The sequence below is a fragment of the Callospermophilus lateralis genome, chromosome 6 (genome assembly GCF_048772815.1).
Source record: "Callospermophilus lateralis isolate mCalLat2 chromosome 6, mCalLat2.hap1, whole genome shotgun sequence".
Lineage (NCBI taxonomy): Eukaryota > Metazoa > Chordata > Mammalia > Rodentia > Sciuridae > Callospermophilus > Callospermophilus lateralis.
In genome coordinates, this window is record NC_135310.1 from 147,814,120 (window position 1) to 147,840,298 (window position 26,179).

General features: G+C 41.7%; 2 protein-coding genes across 4 annotated transcripts in view; one reads left to right on the forward strand and one right to left on the reverse strand.

Moving 5' to 3' along the window:
* Positions 1 to 2,708: 2,708 nt before the first annotated feature.
* Sycp2l (synaptonemal complex protein 2 like) overlaps positions 2,709 to 26,179 on the forward strand; it is a 102,325-nt gene continuing 78,854 nt past the window's right edge. For 2 of the 3 annotated variants that reach the window (XR_013091681.1, XM_076859188.1), the window contains exons 1-2: positions 23,093 to 24,690; positions 25,079 to 25,103. Coding sequence is in view for 2 of the 3 variants with exons in the window: in XM_076859188.1 (XP_076715303.1) it covers positions 24,526 to 24,690; positions 25,079 to 25,103 (190 nt within the window). In the remaining variant the exon portion in view is untranslated. Of the gene's footprint in view, positions 2,949 to 19,570; positions 19,640 to 21,337; positions 21,476 to 21,560; positions 21,681 to 23,092; positions 24,691 to 25,078; positions 25,104 to 26,179 lie in introns of those variants that run through there. The other variant, XM_076859189.1, reaches the window with a different exon arrangement.
* On the reverse strand, positions 6,352 to 13,364 carry Gcm2 (glial cells missing transcription factor 2). The gene is made up of 5 exons (XM_076857907.1): positions 13,275 to 13,364; positions 9,675 to 9,927; positions 9,434 to 9,546; positions 8,928 to 9,053; positions 6,352 to 7,290 (listed from the first exon to the last, which is right to left on the reverse strand). The coding sequence occupies exons 1-5, from the start codon at positions 13,362 to 13,364 to the stop codon at positions 6,352 to 6,354; spliced, it is 1,521 nt and encodes a 506-aa protein (XP_076714022.1).

The following is a 26,179-nucleotide window of genomic DNA, read 5'->3' on the forward strand; positions in this document are numbered from 1 at the left end:
ACTTGAAGTCATCTAAGAGCACACATGTTATCTTTGATCCCTGGCTTCCCCTTGGCTCTCAGCCCTTCCAATCTACCTCACAGAGGAAAAGTCTTTTGCCCTGGTTACCAATGATTACCAGTTAGCCCATGGAAAAGTCTTTTGTCCTGGTTACCAGTGGGTTCCATGTTGCCAGATCCAATGGACACGTTTCTGCCCTCAACTTTTTCAGCAGCATTCTTCCTTCTTTAAAAAGTTTGACTCTGGCTTCAGGGACCTCCTTCTCTATCCTTACTTTCTACATATCCTGCCACTAGTTTTTATCTTCTTGATCTTGTTCCTCTACCTCCAAATTGGGAATTCCTCATGGCTTCCTCCCCTTTTCCCTTCTATACTAATATTGTCCAGTAGAAACTTCTGATGTATACGTGCACCCAATGTAGTAGCCACTAGCTATAGCTAGCTACTGAGTTCTTGCAATGTGGCTAGCATGACCGAAGAACTGAATTTTACATTCACATTTTAGTTAATTTCTATTGCCACATATGGCCATAGACTTCCACATTAAATGGTGCAACTCTTGACTTTCTTACTGGGTGAGCTTCTCTTGGCTTCAAAAACCAGGGTTATGCTTATGATTTCTTGATTGTTAGCTACAGCTCAGACCTCTCCAGGGTTATATCCATATTATAACTTGGACAACTCATAAGCACCAAGTGGTCTTAACTTAATGGCTCTTCACTCAACTGCCACTACTTCACAGAACAGCACCATCAGCCACTGAGTTTGTTGAAGCCAGAAACTGAGTCTTTCTTGATTTTCCACAGCTAAATCATAAATAAATTCCACTGACTCTATCTCCAAGTTCCATTTGAAATCTGTCCACTTCCATCCATCTCCATGGCTGCTTGTCAGTCCAAACCATCACCCTTTCTTGCCTGGATTACTTGGAGTAGTCTACCTGCTTCCTGACCCAGCCTTAATCTATGATATCCACAGCATTGGAGTGACTCCTCTCAAAATTGGATCATGTCCATTTTCTGATTAAAATTCTTCAGTCATTTGCCATTGCTCTTGAAATAAATCTGAATGCTTTGTCTTAGACTTTTAGGTTCTGGGACCTGCTATCCACTCCAACCCATTTCTACTGTGTTCCCCTTGTACCTGGCTTCTGGGGCCGCACGTGCTCTGCTGTCTCAGAGCCTGTGCACTTACCATTTCCCCTGGTTGCAATCTCTCTTACCAGCTCTTCACATGGATGGCCTTTTCTCATCCTTAGGTTTATTGCTGGGGATTGAATCCAGGACCTTGCATATGGGAGGCCAATGCTCTACCACTCAGCAGCCCCATCCTTTAGTTCTTAAGTCTCAATTTGGTAAGTAGCTCTTTCCTAGCCACTGGATGAACAGAGTCACTTCACTTATTCTCTATCTTAGCATATCTTCTCCTTTGTGCATTTTGAACTGTGATTATAGAGTTTGTAATCACAGATCATACAAGATCATTGTCTGTAGCCTGCCAGTCTGTAAGCTCCAAAAGCTGAGACTTCTACTTGTCTTGTCTCTATGTGTCTAATACTAATACATCATTGATTCATGTAGGGGCTCAATAAATATTTGTTGGATGAATGACTGAATGAAGTAGCTGATAGGCAGGGTAATAGCATTATCCCTTGGTATCTACAGGGGATTGGTTCAATGACCTCCCATAGATAACAAAATCCATGGATGCTCAAGTCCCCTAAATAAAATTGTACAGTGTTTGCATATCCGCCTGTATACATTAAATTATATCTAGATTTTTATAATATCTGATACAATGTAAATGCTATGCAAACATTTGCTATACTGTATTGTTTAGGTAATGACAAAAAAGTTTATGTGACTTCAGGACAAGCATAATTTTTTTTCTGAGTACTTTTGATGAAGTGGGTTGAATCCATGCATGGAGAACTCATAAATATGGAGGGCCAACTGTATGCCCTAATTTTATTGATTTAAAGCTTGATTTTAAATTTGTACTTTAAATAATAACAAATAGAGGACTTGGTTTTGCCAGCTTCTTCCCTTTAATGAAGAACACGGTGGCATCCAGGAGGAAAGTAAGCATCCTAGAGATGAATCACAGAGAACACTGATTTTCTTCCAAAACGAAAATCTTCCTTTAAGCTTCCTGTAATGACTTAGGTTCCCAGTCCTGTTCTGGCAAACTGGAGCCAGAGCCTGGGTTGTGCTCTGGGATGATCTGGGGGCTTTAAGCCATACTGATGGCCGAGTTTCACTCCGAGAGACTGACTTTCCTGGCCTCAGGTGCATTCTGGATGGTGGGATTTTTAAAATTCCCGTGTGATTCTAATGTGTAGCCAGGGCTCAACCTTCCAGTTCCTTCCTCGGTTGATCACTTTGTAAGACCTTCACTGTGCTATATAGTCATCTTTTTAGAGAGGAAGGGAGACCATGGAGGAAGGTTATATACACAACAATAATTGGAAAATAATTTTTCCAATTATTTTGTCAGTCATGAATTCTATTTGCAGTGGTTTTCTTAGTGCATTGTCTCACTGATGATTAGTCAATATTAGTCAATCCTTTAATTATGAGATAAGTAATTAGTATTTTTTCTTTCTTTTTCTTTTTTGTATTTGGTACTGGGGATTGAGTCCAGGTGCACTTTACCACTGAGCTACATCCCCAGTTCCTTTTATTTTTTATTTTGAGACAGGGTCTGGATAAGTTGCTGAGTCTGTCTCTGAACTTGTGATCCTCCTGCCTCAGCCTCCTGAGTTCCCAGGATTTGTCAGGCATGTGCTACCGTGCCTGGCTAAGTCATTAGTGTCTCTCTCAAATGATTCATGGAAACCCATCAGAAGTTAATTCCATTGATTTTGAGTTTTTTCTGAGAAGCATATCAAGTCTTCTGCAAAATATATCAAGACTGCACACTGTTCCATGAAGAGGGAAGAAAGGCTGGTAAGTGATTGACTTGTGTTTCTCGTCGGAGTCCCTCTGCACCAGGGAAGCCTAACTGAGGAATCTGCCTTGATCAGCTCTCAGCCCAGCCCCACCTCCCTTGGCTCTGACCTCCTCTGCTCTCAGCAGCTGATGTACTCACAGGTCTAACTGCAGGATTGGTTCATCCCAGCTCCGGAGCTGATCAGAACAATGAACATCAGCCGCCTGGTGCCCTTCCCTTATGCTCCCCATATTTGAAAGCTAATTAGTAAATCAACAAATAGCTATTGTTAATAATCAGTATTCCTAGTTAATATTTAGTATTATTAATAATATGATGTGCCTTTGTATGTTTCCTACTTACACTCTTCTACAGAACTCCTTCACTCCCCCGTAGATGAATGTTTTGGAACTAAAAATGTGTGCCAGAGGCTCAACTTTCCTCAGTTGGCCCACTTTGCAGACACTATTCTGTGCTACGTAGCCACCCTGCCCTGCATCCTGATTCTTTGAGGATGGTGAAACTGGGGTGTGTGACCAACACCGGGAAGATGCTCTCTCTCTGCCCACCTCTCCTGGCATCAACCCCCACAGCCAGGCTGATGCATATTGCCCAGTGGAACACTCAATTCTGTGGCTAAGGTCCAGATGCCATGTCACACCCAACCTTGTTCTCTCTTAGGCTCTTGCTTTATACCATCTCATTGTCATTGCCATTGACCCTTTCCAGCTGAACAGCTTCCCTCTAGCCCGTGATCCCTTGCTGTAGGACAGGGTGTCTCATTCTTCATTAGTTCTCTAACCATTTTTACAACTCTGGTCATCTCCTTGCAATACCTGTACTATTGTCTCATATATATATATATTTTTTTTTCAAGACTTTGGTCACCTCCTTGCAATACTTGTACTATTGTCTAATATAATATTTATATATGTATATAATTTTTTTCTTTCTTTCTTAAATAGCCTTGCTTTCAAACAAGCAAAACCCAAACTATTTTGCTTTGGGTAAAAATATCCTGAAATCAGATTTGATGTATCATTTATGTTTCCCTATTTCTCATTAAAATAAACCCATAACTATTAAATAACACACTTGTGGGCAGCCTAGACTCACCCAGTAGCCCAGAGAACCCTTGTGCCACACTTTGGGAAATGCTCACCTCAGGGCCTCCACCCCAGGTCTGCTCTTTCCCGCTTCAGGTCTTTCCTACCCACTTGCCTACACACACTTAGGACTCCTAAAACTTGCTATTTCATACATATGCAACACATATGTGTAAGAGGAATTTCACTGATAAATTATTATCAAAGCTCATATAATGGTGTGGGGTCAGAACCTGACTCTGGAGATAACCTGGACTCAAATCCCAGGGCTCCCATGTATGTGTAAGTCATTTTCCCCTCTCTTGGTGTTGGCTATCAGGATCCTCCCCAGAGCTCCTGTGTTAATGCAGGAACACTCAGAGGTGAGATGATTGGCTCATGAGAGCTGTAACCTAATCAGCCCGCCCTAGTCCGAATGGACTGACTGGGTGGTAACTGTAGGCAGGTGGGGCATGGCTGGAGGAGGTGGGTCACTAGGGGTGTGCCCTAGAAGGGTGCATCTTCCTGGAGGCCCCTTCCCCACTTCTCTTTCGCTGCTTTTTGGTGTCCAAGAACAGAGCTGCACTCCTCCACCACGCCCTTTCACCACGATGTTCTGCCTCAGAACGATTGAGCTCAAAACAGTTGATCTGGCCAACCAAGAACTAAACCTCTGGACCTGAAAGTTGAAATAAACTCTTGTTCCTCTAAGTTGTTCTCGTCAGGTATTTTGGTCACAGCAATAAAAAGGTGTGATTAGTGTGAGCTACTCAGGTAGCAATAGCTATGAGATTAAATAAACTAACATATGTTTAGGGCTTAGGAAAGTGTTTGCACATGGTAAGTGCTGTCTAAAGTTAAATATTAGTATAAGCTGTGAGTTTGGGCAATGGAAGTTTCAAGAAAAAAGTAGTCTATGGGTTCACTAGACACCCTTTGTTTTGAGAAAAAGTTGGCTAAGGAATCATAGGCGTGAACTCATATGTGTTCAATTTCATGGTAAATGCTGCATGTATTTATTGGTTCAGGATATTAGAGTTCAGGTGGCCTATATAGAACCCAAAATGATTTAAAATGGCACCTGACTGCAATTGGATATTCAAAATGGGTATTCTATGCAAATCTGAGAATGATACCTTCACCCCAACTCCATTCTCAAATTATTTTTTCTTATGAAGTTTGTTAACTTTGCTTGAAAAAGTATTGGAAGCAGTATAAAATTGTGGTTGTGTACAATCCAAATGTTCTTTTTTTGCAGTGCTGGGGATTGAACCCAGGGTCTTGAGCATGCTAAGCATGTGTGCTACCACAGAGCTGCACCCCAGCTCCCATTCCAAATGTCTTTAAGAGGCTTTTTATTATGCCAATAGTAGTTTTAAAATAAACTACAAAACTTTTAAATTATTTAATGTTTTAATATTTCATAGTAAGCTCTCCAGGTCCTAATATAAACACTATTTCTTCCTATTTCCATTCTGAAGTAATTAAATCATCAGTTACATTATTTTAAATGTCTTAATTACATTTACTTGAGCACAATCGATTACATTTATGAAGAATAACAAAGGAACTATAAAGCTATACTTGAATGAAACCCTTCACTCTGATTTTGAAACCTAATCAGAGAAACATATTTAGTATAATAATAATCCATTACGTACACATCATCCTCGTTAGGCTACCTGTGTTACAAAAACCATCACATTAAGCAAAAGTATTCATCTAATTTATAAAAACCAAAATTCTTTTAAAAACATTTGTACTTTACCACTACCAGAGATTTTTTTTTAAAGTTGTAAATATATACTTTGGAGATAAAATGATCAAATTACTTCCTGAGGCTATTCTAACAAGTTCTGAATGCTAAGCAAAAATCTTATGAAATGTCTCAGGGGATAAAATCGTAAAGCTTTTTATCTGAAGCTGTTTAGATGCCTCTAAGAGCCAAATGTGAAATTCCCTAATAGGGAAAAGGCTAATGGAAAGGCTCAGGGAGGGAAACACAGGCTTGGCCTTCTACAGTAGCTCGTAAGTTAAGGCCAATATTGTTAATTTTTCCTGTTCTCCAGTTTGCTTATTTGTTCATTTGGGAGAATCGTATTTTCTCAACCTAATTGTAGGTACCATAGCCATTCTCAAAATGCTGCCCAAAATTTCCCAATACTGTCAAATATTTCCAACAGATAACTTCCTCAGCTAATCAGCATTTTTACTACTATCTCTATTTCTTGGAACACAAGACCCATCTCCCAGCTCAACAAAAGATAGTTGCCATTTTGCATTTTCCTTCCTGCACGCACACCAGTATCATGCACAGGGCAACTTGGAATTTCTTTCAAAAGTCCTCACTGTCATAGCTAAAGAGTGGACCTGCTCTATCCACATAACTGATGGCAGAGCCCAGCCCGAACAGACACACATCCCAGGCATCTGCTCCCTCTGGCCTAGAGGGAGCTGCCTCTTGAGGGAAAGCCAATGTGGATCTGATGGTCCGGCAATCTCCTGGAACTTTCAAAGGAATTTTCCCTGCTGGAGAGGGTGCCCTGGTGACTGCAGCTGGGGGCTCCAGGGCTTCTGGACAGACAGACATCAGGGCAGTGTCAGCAGCATAGCTACAGGTTGAAAGGCTGTTAGCCTCCTGTCCACCATCACCCTGTTTCAGAGCAGGGCACGGGTAGGCCTGGTAGGACACTTTGGTGGTAGTGGTGATCACTGTCTGCAGGGCTGGGCCACCGGCGGAAGGAGTCGCGAGGTACCTACACGGAAACTCTGGATTTTGATATGGGGGCGTGGCCATGGCCTGTAACTGTCCATGGTCAGTCCTCTCCCCAAGGCTGGGTTTTCCAAGTGCTGATTTCCAGCCGCATGGTTTACTGGTGAAATCAAAATTCCTCTCGTAGCTGCTGTATGAATTGACATTATATTGGAGTGCGTTCAGATGAACCCAGTCTGGGTCTTTAGGAACACTGGTAGAATCTTTACAAAGGGTGGGATATGGGCTGGAATTTGTGTATCCAGGGCCTGTCAATTCATAGCTGCAGGGTGGTCGAGGCCAATAGATTTTTGGGTTTGGATATTTCTGAAAGGGAGGCACCATGTCTCCTTGAAAGACGGCTAGGTCACAGGTAGCTTTGTAAGCATCAGAGTTTGGGAAGGAAGTACAAGGCTGTCCTGGAATAAGGCAGCTCGTGTCAGTAATTACATCAAACAGTTCTGGATTTTCCAGGAAAGATGTGCTGTTGAAATATTCACTGCTGTCTTGATTTGCTCCTGCCTAAAAAAAAAAAAAATGATACAAATGCAGAAATATGATATATAAATGGCGTAGACATCTTCACCCATAACAATAGTCGACCATGCAAATAAAAACAAGTTTCCAGTTGGTGGGCTCTGGATTGTGACAATACACTGCTAAGTGACATGATTTGGGCTTGTGGTCCAGAGTTCGCTAAGCTTGAGATTGCTCAGGAATGAACACAACATACGGAATGAGGAAGGTCTGTAGAAACCAGGCAGGATGAGTGGGAGCGGCAGGTGGTCCTGTTCTCACCCATGCAGTGTCCATAACAGTGGAGGCTCAGGAGCCACCCAGAGCTGGCTTCAGGTTCTGACTCTGCCCCTCACTAACTGACCAAGTAACTCAACCTCTCTGAGTTTTAGTTTCCTTATTAGAAATATGGGGCTTCGTTATGATGAGTTTCTGCAACCACTAAATGTATGCCACTCCCAGATCAGTGCCTGGCACGTGGCAGTGCTCAAACGGTGTCAGTTTCTGTTATCCTCACATGAACACTCTGCCTGCTTGAAATCCTTCTGGAAAAGCCACGCTGTATCAAGTTGCCTAAAGAAATGTTATCTGTTCCTTTACAAATGTTTCTTCAGTTTGGATCTTAAGGGTCTGCCAGAGACCCACATATTACAGGCTTGGTCCTCAGGGTGGTGCTAACTGGGAGGTGAGGGGGCCTTTAGGAGGTAGATTCTTGTTGAAGGTTATAGGTCCTTGGGGATCTGCTCTCAGAGGGGATATTGGGACCCTGGCCCCTTCTCTCTGCTGTTTCAGCCTCCCTTTTCTTTTCTCTTTTACTTCTGGCCATAAGGTAAGGGCTTTCTCTACCATGCACTCACCACAGGCCCAAAAGTTACAGTCTAATCAACCATGGATTGAAATCACCAAAACTATAAGGCAAAATAAAACTTTTCTTTTTAAAAATTTGATTGACTCAGGCATTTCGTTACAGTTACGGAAAGCTAACACAAATGTAAAGGACCCTTTCAAGGATGCCCTGTTAACTCACTGTTAGTATGCACATTCAGTAGTCCCCACTTATCCATAGTTTTGCTTTTTGAGGTTTCAATTACCCATGGTCAACCAAGGTCCAAAAATATTAAGTGGAAAATACTAGAAATAAATAATTCACAAATGTTAAATAACTTTAATCTTAATCTATTGTTATCATTGTTCTAGTTTTATGAGTCAATTGTTATTCTTTTACTATGCCTAATTTGTAAGTTGAACTTTTTCATAGGTTTATATATATGTATGTATGTGTGTATACACACATACACACATATATAAGCCTATATATATAAAACAGTATAGATAGGGCTTGGTACTATCTGTAGTTTCAGGTATGCACTGGGAGGTCTTGAATTTATTCCCTGAGGATAATGATTCTGGTGTATTTCTTTCTCTAAGGCTGTTGGATAATCAGGAAGTCAGCATACACCTTAACTGTATCACTGCCAGTAGAGATCATGGGCTATAGGGGATTAGAGATCCCAACCAAGTGTCAATGTAATGACATTTTTTAGGGATATTGAATTTAAGGGATGACATCCATATTTCAATTATCAGTGTATTTGACAATGAAAATGAACATAGAGCACAGTGCCCTGTCATCTCCCCATTACCTCCAGTTCACGCATTCTCTTTTTCTGGGGTTGGTAAAAAGAGGTCATCTGTCTCTTGAGGGCACTTCTTCTAGCTTCTGTCTCTGATTTACTCTCTGGTCTTGCGTGATCATGAACTCCCTTGGCCTACATTAATGAAGAAATGGATCATCTATCTGTTCCTCTAGAGAAAGCTGGCTATGGTTTAAGCTGGCCAAAAATTGATCATACCTTTTCCAAAGATTCCAAGTTATTTTTTTTTTAAAGAGAAAAAATATCTTGAAAATAAAACCCCATCAATGACAGATACCTTAAAAGACAGCTTGTAACTGTAACTATAACTTGGTTCACCACATCTGTCCTTTAAAGAGCACACACAGTACATAAGTACATAAGTTAACTGGTAGGTTCCTGGGGGCCCCCACCACCTATTTCAGCCCCTGGAGCTGTATCGGGTTTAATCTAGAGTTTGGTGCCCACGCTAGGATGAAACTATCCATCACAAATTGTATTCTCGCCTCACCTACCTGAAAAAATATAGCGTTGCCATCCAGCCTCCAGAAATTGGTCACAGGGTATCCACTGTGCCCTCGACAAGGAATCAACTCCAAAGCAGAATGGCAGTTGGGACATGCTTTCTCTGCCAACCCCAGAGGGAGAAATGTTAGGAACAACCCCGACCTCAGACTCCCTAAAGAAAGGGGAAATTGGCTGGGAACCAAGAGCTCAGGACTGGGAGGCCACCCACTCCCTGGCCCGCGCCCTCACTCTGCTGTTTCAGCCTGGCTTTGTCACAGATGGCTGGCCGCAGCTGCAGGCTGGAGCCGTCTGGCAGGGCGCAGGCACGCGCGCACACCACCACGCCCAGGCACGACTTCTTGAGGATGTGGCCATTGTGGTTGTTGGTGTTGCGCATGGCCCAGCCGCTCAGGTGGCGCTGCGCCTTCTTCTCCTCGATGCTATAGATGTAGCGCACGTAGCCATCCGGCCACTCACGGAAGTGGTCAAAGTGAGACGGCTCCTGGGAGGAAGCGTGGAAACAAGAGTGACTCTTCATGGAACTCAAATCACACGCATCACGCTTTTAATTTTCTCCAAGCACATTAGAATAAAAATGGGTTTTGGTTAAATGCAGAAATGTTGTAAAACTCTCAAACTGTGCTACAAGATACCACTTACCCTATGTGTGCCTTTTTGACAACCAGCTAATAATAAGTTTTTGCATATTACTTATCTTCTAAATGTTGTAAATGCATTATGTCATCACCCTCACACCACGTATAGGCAATTATGCCCATTTTGCAGAAAGGTTCATTGACGTGTCCAAAATCACAGGGCTAGAAAGTCCTGGCTATAGGCTTGACCATCCCAGACCTGCGTTGGACAAACTCTAGAGCCTGAGGTCTGAGTTCATTATCACTTGTCATTCCAGTTCTTGATGTATTCAAGTGTTGAAAACATTTTCAAGTTCAGTATCAAAATACCAGGGCAAAAAAAGTAATTGGAATGCTCTATAACTGATATGCAATTTAACCTGTAAATATCTTTAAATCGATATTTTTTTCTTCAAAAACTCTTGGTTCTCTATCCCAAACCCACTAGTGGCCCCCAGAACAATGTTCCCGAGACAAGGACAGTTTCCCCTCTCCACTCCTCACTTAACTGTGCAAATTTTAAAAGGTACCTTGATGAAGGACCTAGCCATAATGATAAATCTTGAGCTTTGGGCTTTGGTGAGATTGCCATTATTTTCAACAAACAGCCACATGCCTGAAATAATACGTAATATCTAAAATACTGAGCACTAATATACTGTGTGCATGTATGAATATGTAACAACAAATCCCACTATTATACATAAGTATATGTACAAATAAAAAATGTACATATCATAAAAATAAATACTGAGCATTGCTTTAATACTCATATTTGAGAGTCTTTTTTCCTGTTTTGTGTATTATTTATACTGTGATATGTGTCTTTTTGTATTTAAGTTCAATATAAAATTACCCATTACCGAACACTATTTACCAGATACTTTCTAGGGCAATGGCCAGTAAACTGGTACTATTGACCAAACCCAGCTTGCTCCTTGTTTTTATATGGCCTAAAGCTAAGAATAATTTTTTACATTTTTAAATGGTTGGGGGAAAATCAAAAGAATTATATTTTGTGATGCCTGAAACTTACATAGGACTTAAATTACAGTGTCTATTACATTGGTTGGAAGATGGCCACATACATTCTTCTGTGTATTATCTATGGATACTTTTGCAATAAAATGCAGAATTGAGTATTTGGGACAGAGACATCATGCATGGTTCAAAACCATATTCTGCAATATCTGTAATCCTCACAAAACTTTGCAAGATGAGCATTCTTACACTCATTTAACAGATAAGGAATCGGAGGCTAGATAGATAGTTTTCTGCAGTAGTATAGTTGGGAATTAAACAAAAGATCTGCAGCAGCCAGACCCTATTGATCTTACTGGTATAATGAAAGATCAGGAGAGTATGATCATAGTAGCAAGCCATTTGTAGCTCTTTGCCCTCCCACTACCTGGGAAAATTAGATCAAACATTTGTAAAGTCAAAGTATTCTCAGTTGCACAATTCAGAATTGTGTACATCATTAGTATTTCCTAGACTAATAGTAATAACATAAAGTGATGATTTTATTTCCAAAACCACAAGGATATTGTTGATGTCATTATTGTTAGTAATAGGCATATTTATTTTTCTTTTAAACGTTAGAATTGATATAAATTAACACATTGACTTAACCTAATTAACAAATGGAATATATGATGATGTATTATCAAATCTAAGTTTATATTAACAGCACATCTGTTGGTTTTAAATGTAAACATTTAAAATTAAGGATCTTAGTAACAAATCAACAATTGTCCAGAAAAAGAATGGCTTGAGTACTCCCTTTCAGGGTGCAGACCAGGCCTTCCTGTCTCACACAGCTCCTGAGGAAGGGGTGCTAGAGGTGCAGTCACAGAAACTGTTTCTAAATCATACAACAGCAGAGGATGTCCAAGACTGAATTTCCTTTGCTGTGATACATTGGCACGTGTGTGTGTGTGTGTGTGTGTGTGTGTGTGAGAGAGAGAGAGAGAGAGAGAGAGAGAGAGAGAGAGAGAGAGAGAGAGAGACTGGATGAGAGTTTGAGATTCTTATCTAGTTCTACCACTTGATGACAGGTCTGTAGCCTGAGACTTAGGTACATTCAAGGACTGTCTCAAGGTCATAGAGCCAGTTCAGTTCTCCCCCTCAGTCAGAGCAGGGCTAGAAGCTGTTCTTCCCTTCTCTTTTTATGTGCCAATGTGCCTGTTCCTTTTGAGATGTTACACGTACTCCCTGATTAAGAACCAGTCTCCCAAAGGAAAAATAATTCATATTTACTAGGAAGTCTAGAAAACGCTGGAGGGATGAGCCATTGCTGAATTATGTTACAACACATATATACATTCAAAAAAGAGCGAAGTGTAAGAAGCTACACTTCTGATTAACGAATTGCTATTCACCCGGCACATGATAAAGACTGAGTAAATGCCAAGTTTCTCACTCCTGCACCACAACTCTGCTGGAAAGTTGCTCAGGAAGCAACTCAGATTCTCCAGCCTGTCCACCTACACCCAGGACTTTCAAGTCACCCCTCAGTTTTGACCCAAATCAGTAGACCAACCATAACTGCCTGGCTCATTTCCTGCATGTAGCTCTAAACCACTTGGCTCCATTAAAACAAAACAAAACAAATTTACTAAAAGTGTGATGGTCTCCTTGTCATTAAAGAAGTGAGGTTTAGGAGAGAATGCCTTCATTAGCATGACTGCAGAAACTCCAAATAAGACAGTGGGTTCTATCTAAACAAACTGCTCAAGTTGCCACCTCCATTTCCAATCCTATCTTACAGCTTTGTTGCAGGAGAAACAGTGGTATTTACATTTTCTGTGTTTCCCTCCTACATTTCTTCTGTGTTTTCCAATAAGCAGAAAAGGGGAGAAAGAACTGATTTCTACCCTGGCTAAAGGCAAGGTGTCTTGCTCTGACTGGACTATTCAGAATGTGGAGCCCGATCCATATTTCCTACTGCTTCCAGCACGCCTTCAGATAAGCACAAGGTAATTGCTGGGAGTACACAAATCTCTAAATCCAACTTGGTCTTTTGGAGAGTCCAGAAAACTTTTCTCTACATTTGAGGGCTCTCAGAAATTGTGTGTGTGTGTGTGTGTGTGTGTGTGTGTGTGTGTGTGTGTATGTCTCCAGAGTCTCAGCAAGAACTTACATGCCGTTCCCCCTTCTTTGAACGGACAACGGACAACGCCACGCGTGCCCGCACACACTCAGTTTCATTCACCTGAGGCATCTGCGGATCATTGATGTCCCAGTTGAGCTTCATCCCATAGGCGCATGCACGGTCCGCGTCCTGCACTACCTCTGCAGGCATCTGCCCAGCCTAGCTCGCCTTCTCTTCCTAGGATCCTGAAAGATAGAAAAAACGAGAGTTGTGCAAGGTGATCCCCTCACCCTTTAATAAGAAGAAATCAGGTGTGTGTGAGAGGGAGCGCGCACGCGAGTTGTTTAGAAATTCAGAAGCTGCAAGCTGCAGGCTTGGAACCCCGGAGCCCTGTCCTCAATTGCGGTGCTGAAATCTCTCCACCCAGAGAGCAGTAAGGGTCTGGCAGCTGTCTGCAAGTTTATAGAGATACACCTCTGCGGCTCCGCCTTTCCTCCTCGCTGCGCTCTCTAGCGCCCTTCTAGAGAAGCGGGTCACCCCCTCCCGGATAGAGCCGGAAAGGAGGAGGAGGTTAAATCTAGCCTTTTTGAATCTAGAAGAAACTGAAGCCAAGATGGGATGCGGGAATCATAATATTTCATTTAAATTGCAAACCATTTTTTATTCCTAATCGCACCTTGGTCTTCGTGGTGTTGGAGAAGGCTTAGATCGAGGCTTTTGAAGCAGCGGTTTGCTAGCAAAGTCTCCCGAGAGCCCACACTCCATTCCGGGAGAGCGTGGGAACTGTGCGGACACTCTCAACCGCCAGCCCCACGCCCAAGTCTGAATACGCGTGCCCACATCTAGTGTGGGGCCGATTTGCTTTGAACCTCGGCTCTCGGCTCTTGCTGCAGCTGTTGGGCGAGTCGGGGAGTCTATGCTTGGCTGCACGGGACCTCGGAGGGGGCGCCGATGTCGCCGAAAGCTCGCTGGCGCACCCACGCTCTTGGGGCTGCAGAGACCTGAGTCCTGGAGAAAGTCCTGGAAAGTGTATCTGGAGGCGGTTGGGGTGAGATGAACACCGGGTAGATGGAGAGGGTGGTCGAAGTTGCGCTGTGCTGCGGGAGCTCAGAAGTCCGAAGAACCCCGGAACCTCCGCCTCCTTATCCGTTAAATAAAGAACCGAGTGGAGTTCCGTGAGGTTTCCGTTCAAGTCACCCACATGAACGCAAATCTTAAAAAGAAATGTTTATTGGTATTGTGGAAATTCCCTTTAAAGAAATCTTTATTGATATTGTCGTGGAAATACGGCGACAAATTCAGTTATTTCGCACTGTCTTGGAAGGCTTTGGGGGATTGGAGAACCCCAGCAGGACAATGTGAGCCCTTCAGGACTCAGACGAAGCCTTCTTCCGATGTGCACCCGCCTCACTTCGGGCGATTCCGGCACCTTAGAGGCATCCCCCACCCCACCCCCACTCCCCCCAAAAAGAAAATAAATCAATTGGAGTCACTTAAGTCGCTCTTTCGCTATCCCAGGGACGGATCCTAGGCAGCGAGAGAGGATGGTCATCCAGAATTTATTCCTAGATGTCTTGTTTGCAGTCGGCACGCTTCTAGTTCTAGCTCTAGCCAGGGCACAGCTCAACCCCTCAAGGCCTACAGCTGTTAGAGGAGGATATTCCCGACCCACGTCCCTCCAAATCCCGACACTGGACCTGGGCACTCTGGAGCGCGCTCCAGGCGCAATGACCACAGCTGCTGGGAGACCTAGCCAGGAGGGCGCTGGCTGAAAAACGAGGTGCGTTTTAAACCCAGGGCCCCAAGAAGCCAAGGATCATTCGCCCACATCGTTAGCTTACCTCTGCAATCAAGGGCACCACAGGTCTGCTCAGAAAAGTCAGTCCGAGAGCAAGGCACGCTTCAGGATTGCCCGCCAACCTCAGTGGACCCGAGAAAAGTCAATTTGGGGCAGCTCCTCGCCTGCTTTCCTTCTAGTTTTAAGGTCAGGCCCTCGTCCCAGGGGAAGAGGAAACGTCCTAGAAGAAGGAAGAGATTTTTTTCATCCCCAACTTCTCCTGAACGGTCTTGTCAAGGTATCACTAAGTCTGGGTGGGGACGGGAAAGATGTCTCTGCTCCTGTTCACACTTCCATCCACAAACTACCATCTCATTGACTGCGGAAGGTCCCGGTCATTCTGTTGCTTTTTTGTGTTGCCTGTTCTTTCAAAATTAGATTAAAATTATTGACCAATTTTAAATAGCTATTTCATTACATGTGATAGTTTAAGATAATTTATATTTTAAATGTCTTAAAAACGATTTTGAAACCGGGCGGGTGGCACAGCCTATAATCCCAGCAGGAGGACCACAGGTTCCAGGCAGACCTCAGCAACTCAGCAAAGCCATAAGCAACTTAGTGAGACCCTATTTGAAAATTGGGGAAAAGTAATTAAAAAGAGGTGGGGTAGCTGGAGATATAGCTCAGTGGTAAAGCACCTATGGTTCAAAACCCCTGTGCCAAAAGGAAAAAAAAAAAATGACTAAAAATAGTCATTTACCATTATCTCTGAGAATACATAGACATTAATTTCTGGTGTTAGTGCAAACATTGTTGGAATATTTCTTTCCTCCATGTTTTTGAGATGTACCTAGAAAGTCATGACCCTTCAAAAGTATGTGTTTTGTACTGAAGATTGAACTCAGGGGCACTTAACCATTGAAGCACATCCCCAATCTTTTTTTTTTTTTTTAATATGTATTTTATTTAGAGACAGGGTTTCACTGCATTGCTTAAAACCTTGCTAAATTGCTGAGGTTGGGTTGGAACTCTGGATCCTCCTGCCTCACCCTCCTGAGCTGCTGGGATTACAGGCATGCACCACTGTGGCCAGCATATGTAATTTTTTAACATTAAAAGTAAATCAATTAACTTGTAAATGGATTCTGTTGTTCAAAAAGGGGAAATTCACAGAACCTTCACCATATTTAGTTTGTGAAGTATTAGAATATATATTCCAAGTTACCCTAAAATATGTCTGAGTAAACATACTAGTAAAAGAAGCTAACCAATGTAAAATATAAGTAAATAAGTATTACTATTTTTATGATGTTGTTTTTAATATTTCATGAAGATTGAATACATTGATACTATAGAGTTTTGAAGGCTATATTTCCCCTCAAAATCTGAAAAAGGTTGATTTTGAAGTTTTCTATTTAATAGTAAAAAAATTAATTTCATATAAAATGCATTTAAACTATATTTGATTGTTGTTTTTACTATGCTTTAATTCTTTCCTGCCCTAACATTAGCATGGATTTAGGGGTTTTGTTTGTGTTTTTTATACTGGGGATTGACACCAGGAGTGCTTTATCACTGAGCTACATCCCATCTCCTTGTTTTCCCTTTCTTTTTCTTGTCTTTTATTTCATCTTCTTCTTCTTTTTTTTTTTTTTTTTTTCTGTTTTAAAGAGTCTTGCTAAATTGTTCATCCTCCTTGCCTCAGGCTCCAGAGTCGACAGGTGTGCCCCACCTCGTCGCAATTTACAATTTTTTAAATTCACAACTGTGCCTGTTACTAGTTTAAAATTATAAGAGTCCATTCATTCAAAATGAAAGGAACGAAACTTTAAATTTTGTAAATTTAGATTAAAACAAATAGATTAATGAAAGTGGCGTTACAACATGTTTGCCAGGAAACAGACGGGTCCATAGTTGGCATAAACGTCGTTTTGAATAGACAGGCCGTGCCAAGTCCTGGCTTAGTAACAAGGATTTTGGTTTGTGTTTGCTTTCGTGTAGATAAATTTCTTCTGTAAATAGCACAACATGAAGTACAGCGGTTAGTGATAAATGCAAGTCGAGTTTTACCCAAGGAATGTTTGGCGTTTTGTTTTGTTTTAGAGAAAACTCCAAGTCATTTATTTTTACCGCGGTGTTCAGATCACAGGCCACCTACCCAGGCCAGCGCAACTTAGCAATTAGCACGCACAGGTTAAGTAAGCGGGCAAAAAACAAGCTGAGTGTTTGCTTTGTTTTTAATTACCACCCCATCTTCAAGGTACTTTAAAATACAAAGGAACAGAAAGCACCTTTTTGTGATGCCAGGAAAGTTTTCCGAATATCGGGTACAAACTGTTCCTATGCGAAACGGTTCAGCTGTGGTCAATACACATCAAAGGACCAAAACCAGCCCCTCGGACCGAGGACCGAGAAGAGAAAGCCTCACCCGGCGGGTAGCGCAAAGGTGACGCCCATTAGTTTGGATTTTTGCACACACAATGTTTACCAACGGTGTTCGTTCACCCCTTTTGCGCGTTGATTTTCTCTTAAGGAGCGTGTGCGTGCGCGCAGGTGGCCTGGCCACGAGCCCTAGTTACTCGCCCGCGTTTCTTGAATCTCCAGCACCGGGGTCTAATAGATTTCAGGAGCAGATTTATTCAATTAGAGGTCCTGGAGAAGATTCAAATCCAAGAGCCATCCTGCGCCCCAGACCCTCACCGCAGCGCTCCCAGCCTGCAGTGATCTCGGGCCACTGAACTGAGAGTGTGGAGCTGGCGGAGCGCACCGCCCTGAGTCTTGGGTCAAGTGCGGCGTGGGCTCCCAGGCGTCGGGATGCCAGCGGTGAGTGACCGACACCCGCGCACCGGGGGCGCGGGTGGAGCCGGGCCCCAGTCTCCAGAGACCAGGCACTGGGTACCGTCTTAGGCTGCTGCTAGACAAATCCTTCCTGAGGCTCCTTGAACGCTTCAACCTCCTTCTGTTCTCTGGGAGTTTATTGGCAGGTTTCAGTAAAACGATGAGACAGGGCAGAAATCCTGTTAGTTACAGCGCCTGGGGAAGAAACTACAGGATTCATGTTTGGAAAGCAACGCGATGTTTTTTTTCCAGCTCCTCAAGCTCCCCCCGCCCCCAGTCTCTTCCCTTTTGTGCGTGGAAAGTTTCCGTTGACCTTCACCTGCTGGGCCCCAAATCTGCATTCAGAAACGTTGAGAATTTATTTAACTCCAAGAAAAAGGACGCCCCCTAAAACAGCCAGAGGGTCTTGGTACCCCCAGAGCTCCAATTTATCAGCATTTAACTAGCATTGACGGCTGTTGGGGAAAAATGGCCCAGGTCTGGGTTAGGGTCTTTGACCTTACCCTATTTTTCATGTTTGTAAATGATAATACATAAAATACACTGACATTTGAGAATTTTGGTCAAATTCATAGAAATAGTACTGTTTGTTCAAACTAGATTCAGAAGACACTTTTTAGAAAATTTTTTAAAGATGCTGATAGACCTTTATTTTGCTCCTTTATTTATATGCGTGCTGAGAATCAAACCCAGTGCCTCACACATGCTAGGAAAGCGCTCTGCCGCTCTGCCACTGAGCCACAACCCCAGCCCTTTTAGAAGATACTTTTAAAAATAGTTTGTTTGGGCTGGGATTGTGGCTTAGTGGTAGAGCACTCACCTAGCATGTGTGAGGCACTGGGTTCCATCCTCAGCACCACATAAAAAAGTAAATAAACAAAATAAGGGTATTGTGTCCATCTACAACTAAAATAAGTAAATAAGGCTTGTTTGTATTATGCTTTGCAATTGTTGGCATGAAGGGCGATCAGATACTGTTACTCAATGTGGTCTAACAATGTTTAAAGTCAGAATAGTGGATCAGGGATCACTTCCTGAAGAAAACAACCGACTACTAAATGTTTTGGATACTTCTTTAGTGGTGGTTGGTGTTTGATCCTTGAAATTTCAGCATAGAAGCCCCAGCATAACATTGAAAAGTTGCACATTGCCAATACAAAGCTTAAACTAAGGCTGAGCTGGAGAGGCACTTTTTATTTTAATTTACAAGTTCTGATTCTGAAAATGGTTTAATTCAAAGCCTTTAATTTACAGTCATCAGTATAGAATTTAAATTTGTTATGGGCATTTATTCAAATAATGTCTGCTTCTTTTGATAGTCTGCATTGTGCTAAAGGAAGCCGGATAATATTTATTTGCAGCTCAGGAGGCTTAGATGGGAGGATCATGAGTTCAAAGCCAGCCTCAGCAAAACAGTGAGGCAATGAGCAGCTCAGTGAGACCCTGTCTCTAAATTAAAAAAAGGGCTAGGGATGTGGCTCAGTGGTTGAATGCCCCTGAGTTCAATCCAAGGTCTGTTCCCCCTGCCCCCCCCAAAAGGCACTGTTATTGTGCTGGAACTGTTGCTCAGTGGTTGATTGCTTATCTGGTATGGAGGTCCTGGATTTGCTCCCTAGCACCACAAACAACAATAACAAAAACCCATGGTCTGTCTTAGGCTGTAATCAGCATCATGAGCAAACAAAAAGTTTCTATTCAAATAAACAATATAAGCCTTTATTTTTAGAACTTGAAATAGAATTCTTCGAAATAAAGTGTGTGTGTGTGTGTGTGTGTAACATTTTTTTATTGCACACAGAAAAATGAAGGTCCTTTGCAGTCTGTTAAGGAAGATAATAGGATCGGGAAGAACCAAGATGCCTTCTGGGTAAAGAACAAGCTTATTTTGTATTCTTTGGTAGTTCTGATGGGTTATTAGCCCCATTGTTTCTCAAGCCAGAAACCCTTTTTTGTTTCTTCTTCCCTAATCTCTCATATCTAATTCATTACCATATCTAGCTGATTTTACCTCCCACTGTCCTGACACCTTAGGATAAACCATCTTGTACTGAGCATTATTCCAGGTGAAAGTAGATAATATCAAACAAAACAAACATGGTTCCTACACTCATCAAGCTTACACTGGCTGAGAGAAAAAGAAAAGGGCAGGGTATTTATTGTAAGTGGGGTTGTAAGGAAGCACATGGCTCACTTTAGAGAAGGTGGTCCTGAAAGAGTTACCTGAGAAAGTGATACTTAGACTAAGATTCACCATGGTGAAAGTGGTAGGGAGCAGCAGTCTGGGGATGGAACTGCTAGTGCAAAGGCCCTGAGACAACGGAGACTTTGATTTATTCTCAGACACATTAGTAGGGAAGTCAGAGAAGTTGGCAGAGATTAGATCATGCAAAGGCCTGAGTTCCAGGGAAGAGATGGTGGAGACTTAAGTAGGCGAAAGCATGAAGTTTTGAGTTGGAGTCTGAGTATGAATCTCACTTGAATGATCTCCTGAAAGTCTGTAACCTCTCCCATCCTTGCTCTTTCTCCAGAGGAAGACTAACTTCAGGGTATTGGGGAGGTTTCAAAGGGGGAGCATTTGTGGAGTCCTTAACACATTTGGCACAAAAAAAATTCGTTATGCGGTGATTTAAGAGAATATTCTATTGTGCTGGGCTCAGTGTTGCACGCCTGTAATCCCCAGCAACCCAGGAAGATGGTGAGTTCGAGGCTAACCTTAGCAACCTAGAGGGGCCCTAAGCGACTTAGCAAGACTCTGTCTCATAAAAGGGCTGGAGATGTGGCTCAGTGATTAAACTCCCCTGGGTTCAATCCCAGGTACCTCCCCCTCCAAAAAAAAAAAAAAAAAAAATTGAAATGGAGTAGTTTCAAATGCTGTTTCTTTATTTAAACCCGCACTAAGAATTAGAATTTTGAATTAAATATAGTAAAATACCTCCTTACTAAAATAGTATTGTATATTATAATTTGGACTATTCAATTGGACTGGATTTTCTTTTAAACTCTTTTGTAGCATAACTATTTAAGGAAATGTCTGTTATTCAAGTGAATGGTCTCCCTTGACTAATATTCAGGCAAAAAGATCGTTTTGTATGGCAATTGGCATATTTGCCAACTTTCATCGTACATAATTCTTAGTTTTATTTTTTCTTCTATTGTCGTTTAAGTCATCCTAGGCTTGCATTTCTTATTAGAATTTGCAACATTTCTGAGCGTCTTTTGATATCTATAATGGAAGTTCAGTTTCCCTTAAATCTGTGGTTCTCAAGTTTTAGCAGGTGTCAGCAACCCATAGAGCTCAGCTTGCAAGTCTCTGAGCTCTCATGGGCCCCAGGTGATGCCAATGCTTAGGGTGAACTGGGACTCGCATTCTGAGACCTCTGCCTGAAGCCAATGGAAAGATCAATCATTTAAGTGATGGTGGACTATTGAAGACAGATTTTTTATTCTATATTTACCCTGCATTTTTTCTTGCTGACTGATTAGTATTGATATTAGTTAGAAATATTACTATAAAACAGATGTTCTAGAGTAAAAAAAAAAGTAACTCAAACGATTACCTTTCCAGCTTCAATCACTGATTATTGATGAATTGAATAACAAAGGATTTCAGAAGATAAAAGAATTTTTTGAAGAGAAAGAGAGCTACCTTCCTCAAAAATATAATCATCTTCTATTACACCATCTGGACAGATCAATAAATAAGGCAAGCCGGTTATTTCTTTGGGGGCCAAGAAACCCAATGTACAGCTACTTGCAAGAGCTTTAATTTGGTGTGATCTACTGCCTAGGAACTGGATAAAAATGAATTCCAGTGTGTTTCACTGTTGCTGAAATGCATTCAGCAATTCTTCACAGATGATCTCAAGGAAAAGGAACCCTTGCTAATTCGGCAGGGACTGATCTTGAAGATAAGTGCTACACTTTTAATTTCACATGACTTTGGGTAACCTTGATGTGAGGGGTAGTGGGGATGGCTCAGTGGCAGGTGAGTGTGTAGAAAGTGTCTGGCTCGAGTCCTCAGCACAACACAGAAATTACTGTGGATTATTAAGTTGCTGGTTAAGTTTCTGATCCTTTGAAACCAAATATGAAAAGGAATTGGTGTCTATTCTTCTTGCTTTCCAATCAAATTAAATTCAACCCACATCTCCTGTGGTTTTTCTGGGCAGAGTACATTTCGAGTGGACAGGATCAAGTCAGACACAACCCTTCTCCTGATAAGCCTATGCATAAGTGGCCTGTCTTCAGTTATTTTAGTGAACATGAGGAAGATGGGATGAGTAAACGTAGGCTCTAAAAATATTTTAATAGACTTTATTAACAAGGTTGGACCTAGGAAAAAATCATCAAACTTCCCTTGCAATACCTCACTCTGCCTGCTTTCTAAACCCCTGGATGAATCTGAAAAACAAAAACATTTGCTTTTTGGTTTTATTTAAAGTTACTTCAGTTATAAATTTTATTTAAAAAAAAAAAAACTTAATGAGGAGGTAACATTACAATCACCTTAATGAGTTACACCAGGAAGGAAAGCAGAGTTCTCAATCCTCACTGTAGACCGTTCATGGTGAGGTTTTGTAGCCCCGGGATAGTGTGCAGGAGGCGGGAGAAGGGCAGGCGGTGCAGTGGAGGGATGATCTGGCTGGTAATAAAGCCTTGATTGTCTTCCTTGGCTCTAGGCCCTGGAATATATTAAGACCAGGTTGGGCCAAGAAGACCTGTCTCTGCCCCTTTTCTATTCTCAAATACCAGTAATTATGGGGCTTCCCCTTTGGTGGGGGACTTTTAAAATGTTTGCAAGGGACTTTTAAAGACTGTTTTCATTTTGAATTTAATTCACTTAATGCCCCGATACACTGATGCATATAACAATAGCAGGGAAGAGGGATGTCATAAGGGTACTTTAGAGCTTAAGCTGATTTTTTTTTTTTTTTTTTTTAAGCAGGGGTGGGGTGTTGGAGGATAGAGGAGTGGGAATTAAATTGGACTATATATCTGCTGAATTTTCCTATTTAGATTGCCTTTCCAGAGTTTAAAAACATGTTATATCAAATCCTCATTGGATTTTAAAATCAAATAGGAATTTCCACATTACATTCAAGTTCTAGTTGTTGGTAATTTAATGATTAGGCACCTTCTAAAACATCTTTATTTCATGTAGGTTTTGTGCCAAAGAGAACAGATAGATATTATCAAAAAGATTAGGATATTAGAGTCTGTACTTCAAAGCCAATTGTTGGCAGGGTCAACACGGTATGCCTGGAAATTATTCTACTCCATCGAATTACAGGATTTCCTGTAGAGAGGAATGAATTTTGTTCTGTACCCTGAGTCCAGAAGGATTAGGCAACTTGTCTTACCCCATGTTCCTAAGTCATTGCTCTTGTGTCTAAAAAAAAAAAATTTTTTTTGGTAATGACACAGCTGTGGGGACAGCCAGGGTACCTGCTATTAGATGTATGATCATGGCACATAAAAAAGGGTTAGCAAGTACTTCTACTCGCAGGTATTGATAAACTAATGTATTTCCCCTGCTTTTTTGTATCTAACAATTGGGGGAAGGCTGGAAAGGAGGTATGCTTGGAGAGAGAGATGGAGTTATAAGAAAAGTATATTTAAAACCACAGAATTTTGAACATAAGGAGAAGGAAAGTATAACTTTAACCTTGAGTCCTGCTCTGCTGGAGAGGGGGACATTTTTTTCCCACGGGCTGTCAAAGAGCAATTTGCTTCAGAAGGCGAATGATTTAATGTACGTATTTGTCTAATGTGAGATAAAAGAAACTTGAAACAGTGCTGACTCTCAAACCTGGCTGTATGTTACAATAACCCAGAAAATTTTTACAAACACTCTCTAGAGGCCTTGTCACCAAGGATTCTGGTTTCTGGGGTCCAAGAGAGGGCCTAGGCATTGGAATTTTCATACCTGTGTTTTTCTGATGTGTAGCCAGAGTTGAGAACTGATTGGCTTATAAAGCAGTAAAGCAAGGATGCCTTGGATTCTTGTCTAATGTGCTCAAAATTTCAAAGGCCCTGTGCCAAAGGGAGTTGTTCATCAAAAGCTCATGTTGCTAACTTTATATTCATCTAATGATTTCTAGGTATGCATGTTTTTCCCCCATGAGTGATCAGTCTTAGCAAAAAATGGTTCAAAGGTGTCCTTTGCTTGATAAAGCAAATGCATCTTACAGCGAGGTTATAAGTTTATTTTAAATCAGACCAATGTTAGCAACTCAATGTGAAAGTGAATATATAGTCCTATAGAAAAAAAAAACAACTTCAGTAGCTAAAAGCTTTTGACAAAAGAAAGGTATCGAGGCCTGAGGCACAGTTACTGTAACCTTGAGTACTGCAGGGGCACGTCTTTTTTAACTACAATGCTGGGGATTGAACTCGGGGTCTCTTTCACGCTAGGCAAGTGCTCTACCACTGAGCCAAGTCCCCAGCCCTGCACATTTTCTTTGATAGTTTTCTACAGCTTCTCCGATCCACAGGATTTTCCTCTGGTTTGGGGAGGTTCATTCATCTCTTAAACTTTCCTCACAAACCCCTTTATGTGGATTTCTGGCCTGGATCCTGGCCAAGTCTGTCTGTCCTGCTGAGCTCAGATAACTTATTGTAGTCATGTAGCCATTGGACACCATTCTGATGTTCTACGTGGGGAGCCTCAGAGCCAGGCCTGAGTTACTAGGGTATGAACAAAGGTCTTTAGGATGATTTTGCTCGAGTGAGAAAATTATCTTGTGAAGTTTTATGGCACAGGCAGTAGGTATTCAGTCTCACCGGGTTCTATCTGTGTTTCTTCCCATGTACCTGGTTTCCTGGTTTGAGAGAACAGTGGGATTTCTGGCCATAGAAGATGTAGCCTCAGATGTTTCACTCACTGACGTTTTAGAGGACTTCTTTGACACTGTGCTGGTAAGAGTGGAGAGATGCTCATGGAGCAGATGCCACAGGTACTGGGCAGGAAACTGGTCATGACTCTTGGCTTTTTATAAGGCATGTGTTTAATGAAAAGACTCCCATGTTTTAGAACATTATGTGAAATAGTAACAAACATTAATATGCAACCAATAGTATAGAAAACTGATTTATTTTTTACACATACAACTATATTATCTACCAGATTAAAGATGATACGCTCATTTTAATAAAGTGAAGCTCCAATAGATTTTCTTGGAGAATTTTCTTTTGGGTTTAAAGCTGACTCTTGCCTATTAGGAAAAATTAGCACTTATTAATGTTACAGTGTATAATGCCATTTTAGAATATGAGCTGTACCTTTTTTTTTTTTTTTTTTTTTCAGATTATTTCCAGGAGTAGTAGTGAAGGTAAGTAGGTTTTTGGCTACTAATATTTTGGTAAAGAGAAAATGTTTAAATGATATGAGTGATAAAATATTTAAATGATATGAGTGATAAAATATTTAAATGATATGAAGCAATAACTTCATATTTTAATTTATGGGCTACTTTATGGTAGTCAGATTTTGATGCTAGCATGCATTTTGTTATAGAGGATGTCTGGGTTTGCCGAAGATATTTTTGTGTGCCGTTAGTGTCTCGTTTGGCTATTTTCCTCTTTGTAGGCAATGGAAGGTCATTCTTGTCATTCCAAACCAGCAAAAGTTTAGTGCTATGATTTGAATGTGGTTTGTCTCCCAAGGGTTCACAAATTGGCAACTTGGTCCTACCATGCTTGGTCCCCACTGTGGCAGTAATGAGAAGTGGTGGATCTTTTTTTAAAACCTTTATTTTGCTTATTTTTATGTGTTGCTGAGGCTCGAACCCAGTGCCTTGCATGAGTCAGGAGAGTGCTCTGCCACTGAGCCACAACCCCAGCCCCAGAGAAGTAGTGGATCTTTAAGAGGTAGGCAGGGCACAGCTCTCATGAAGGCAGCAATGCAGGTCTGGGGGTTTGGATTCATTCCTGTGAGAAAGGGTCTTTACTAGAATTTGGCTTTTGGGTCTTAATTGACTGCTTCCTGTCTGGCCATGTGACCTCTTCTGCATGTCTACTCCATCATTGTGATGCCGTCTACCATGAGGTCCTCACCAGAGATCTGCAGAAGATGGCATCATGTTCTTAAACCTCCAGACTCAGAATTGAATAGACTTCTTTTCTTTGTAAAGTACCCGGCCTCAGGGATTTTCATTATAGCAATAGAAAGTGGACTGAGACACAAACTGGCTAAAGGGACCAGTTTATGGAGTCACATGATCCTTGGAATAGAACCTCTTTGCCAAGGGGACGAAACACTGTAGATGGCTGCATTAATCTTCTCTGGCTGCCATAACACGATACCCAAAACTGGGTGGCTTAAGTATTTACTTCTCAGTTCTTATTTCTCCCAGTTCTGGGGTGTGAAGCTGAGATTGGGGTGCCAGCAAAGTGAGGCTCTGTGGGA

Bases quoted from the DNA above. Each gene is read 5' to 3' on its own strand.
- Gcm2 (XM_076857907.1), bottom strand. From the start codon at position 13,364: ATGCCTGCAGAGGTAGTGCAGGACGCGGACCGTGCATGCGCCTATGGG. The intron at 9,928-13,274 runs GTGAATGAAACT...GCTTCCTCCCAG, and splicing joins ATGATCCGCAGATGCCTCAG to GAGCCGTCTCACTTTGACCA. The intron at 9,547-9,674 runs GTGAGGGCGCGG...TGGGGTTGGCAG, and splicing joins AGCCAGGCTGAAACAGCAGA to AGAAAGCATGTCCCAACTGC.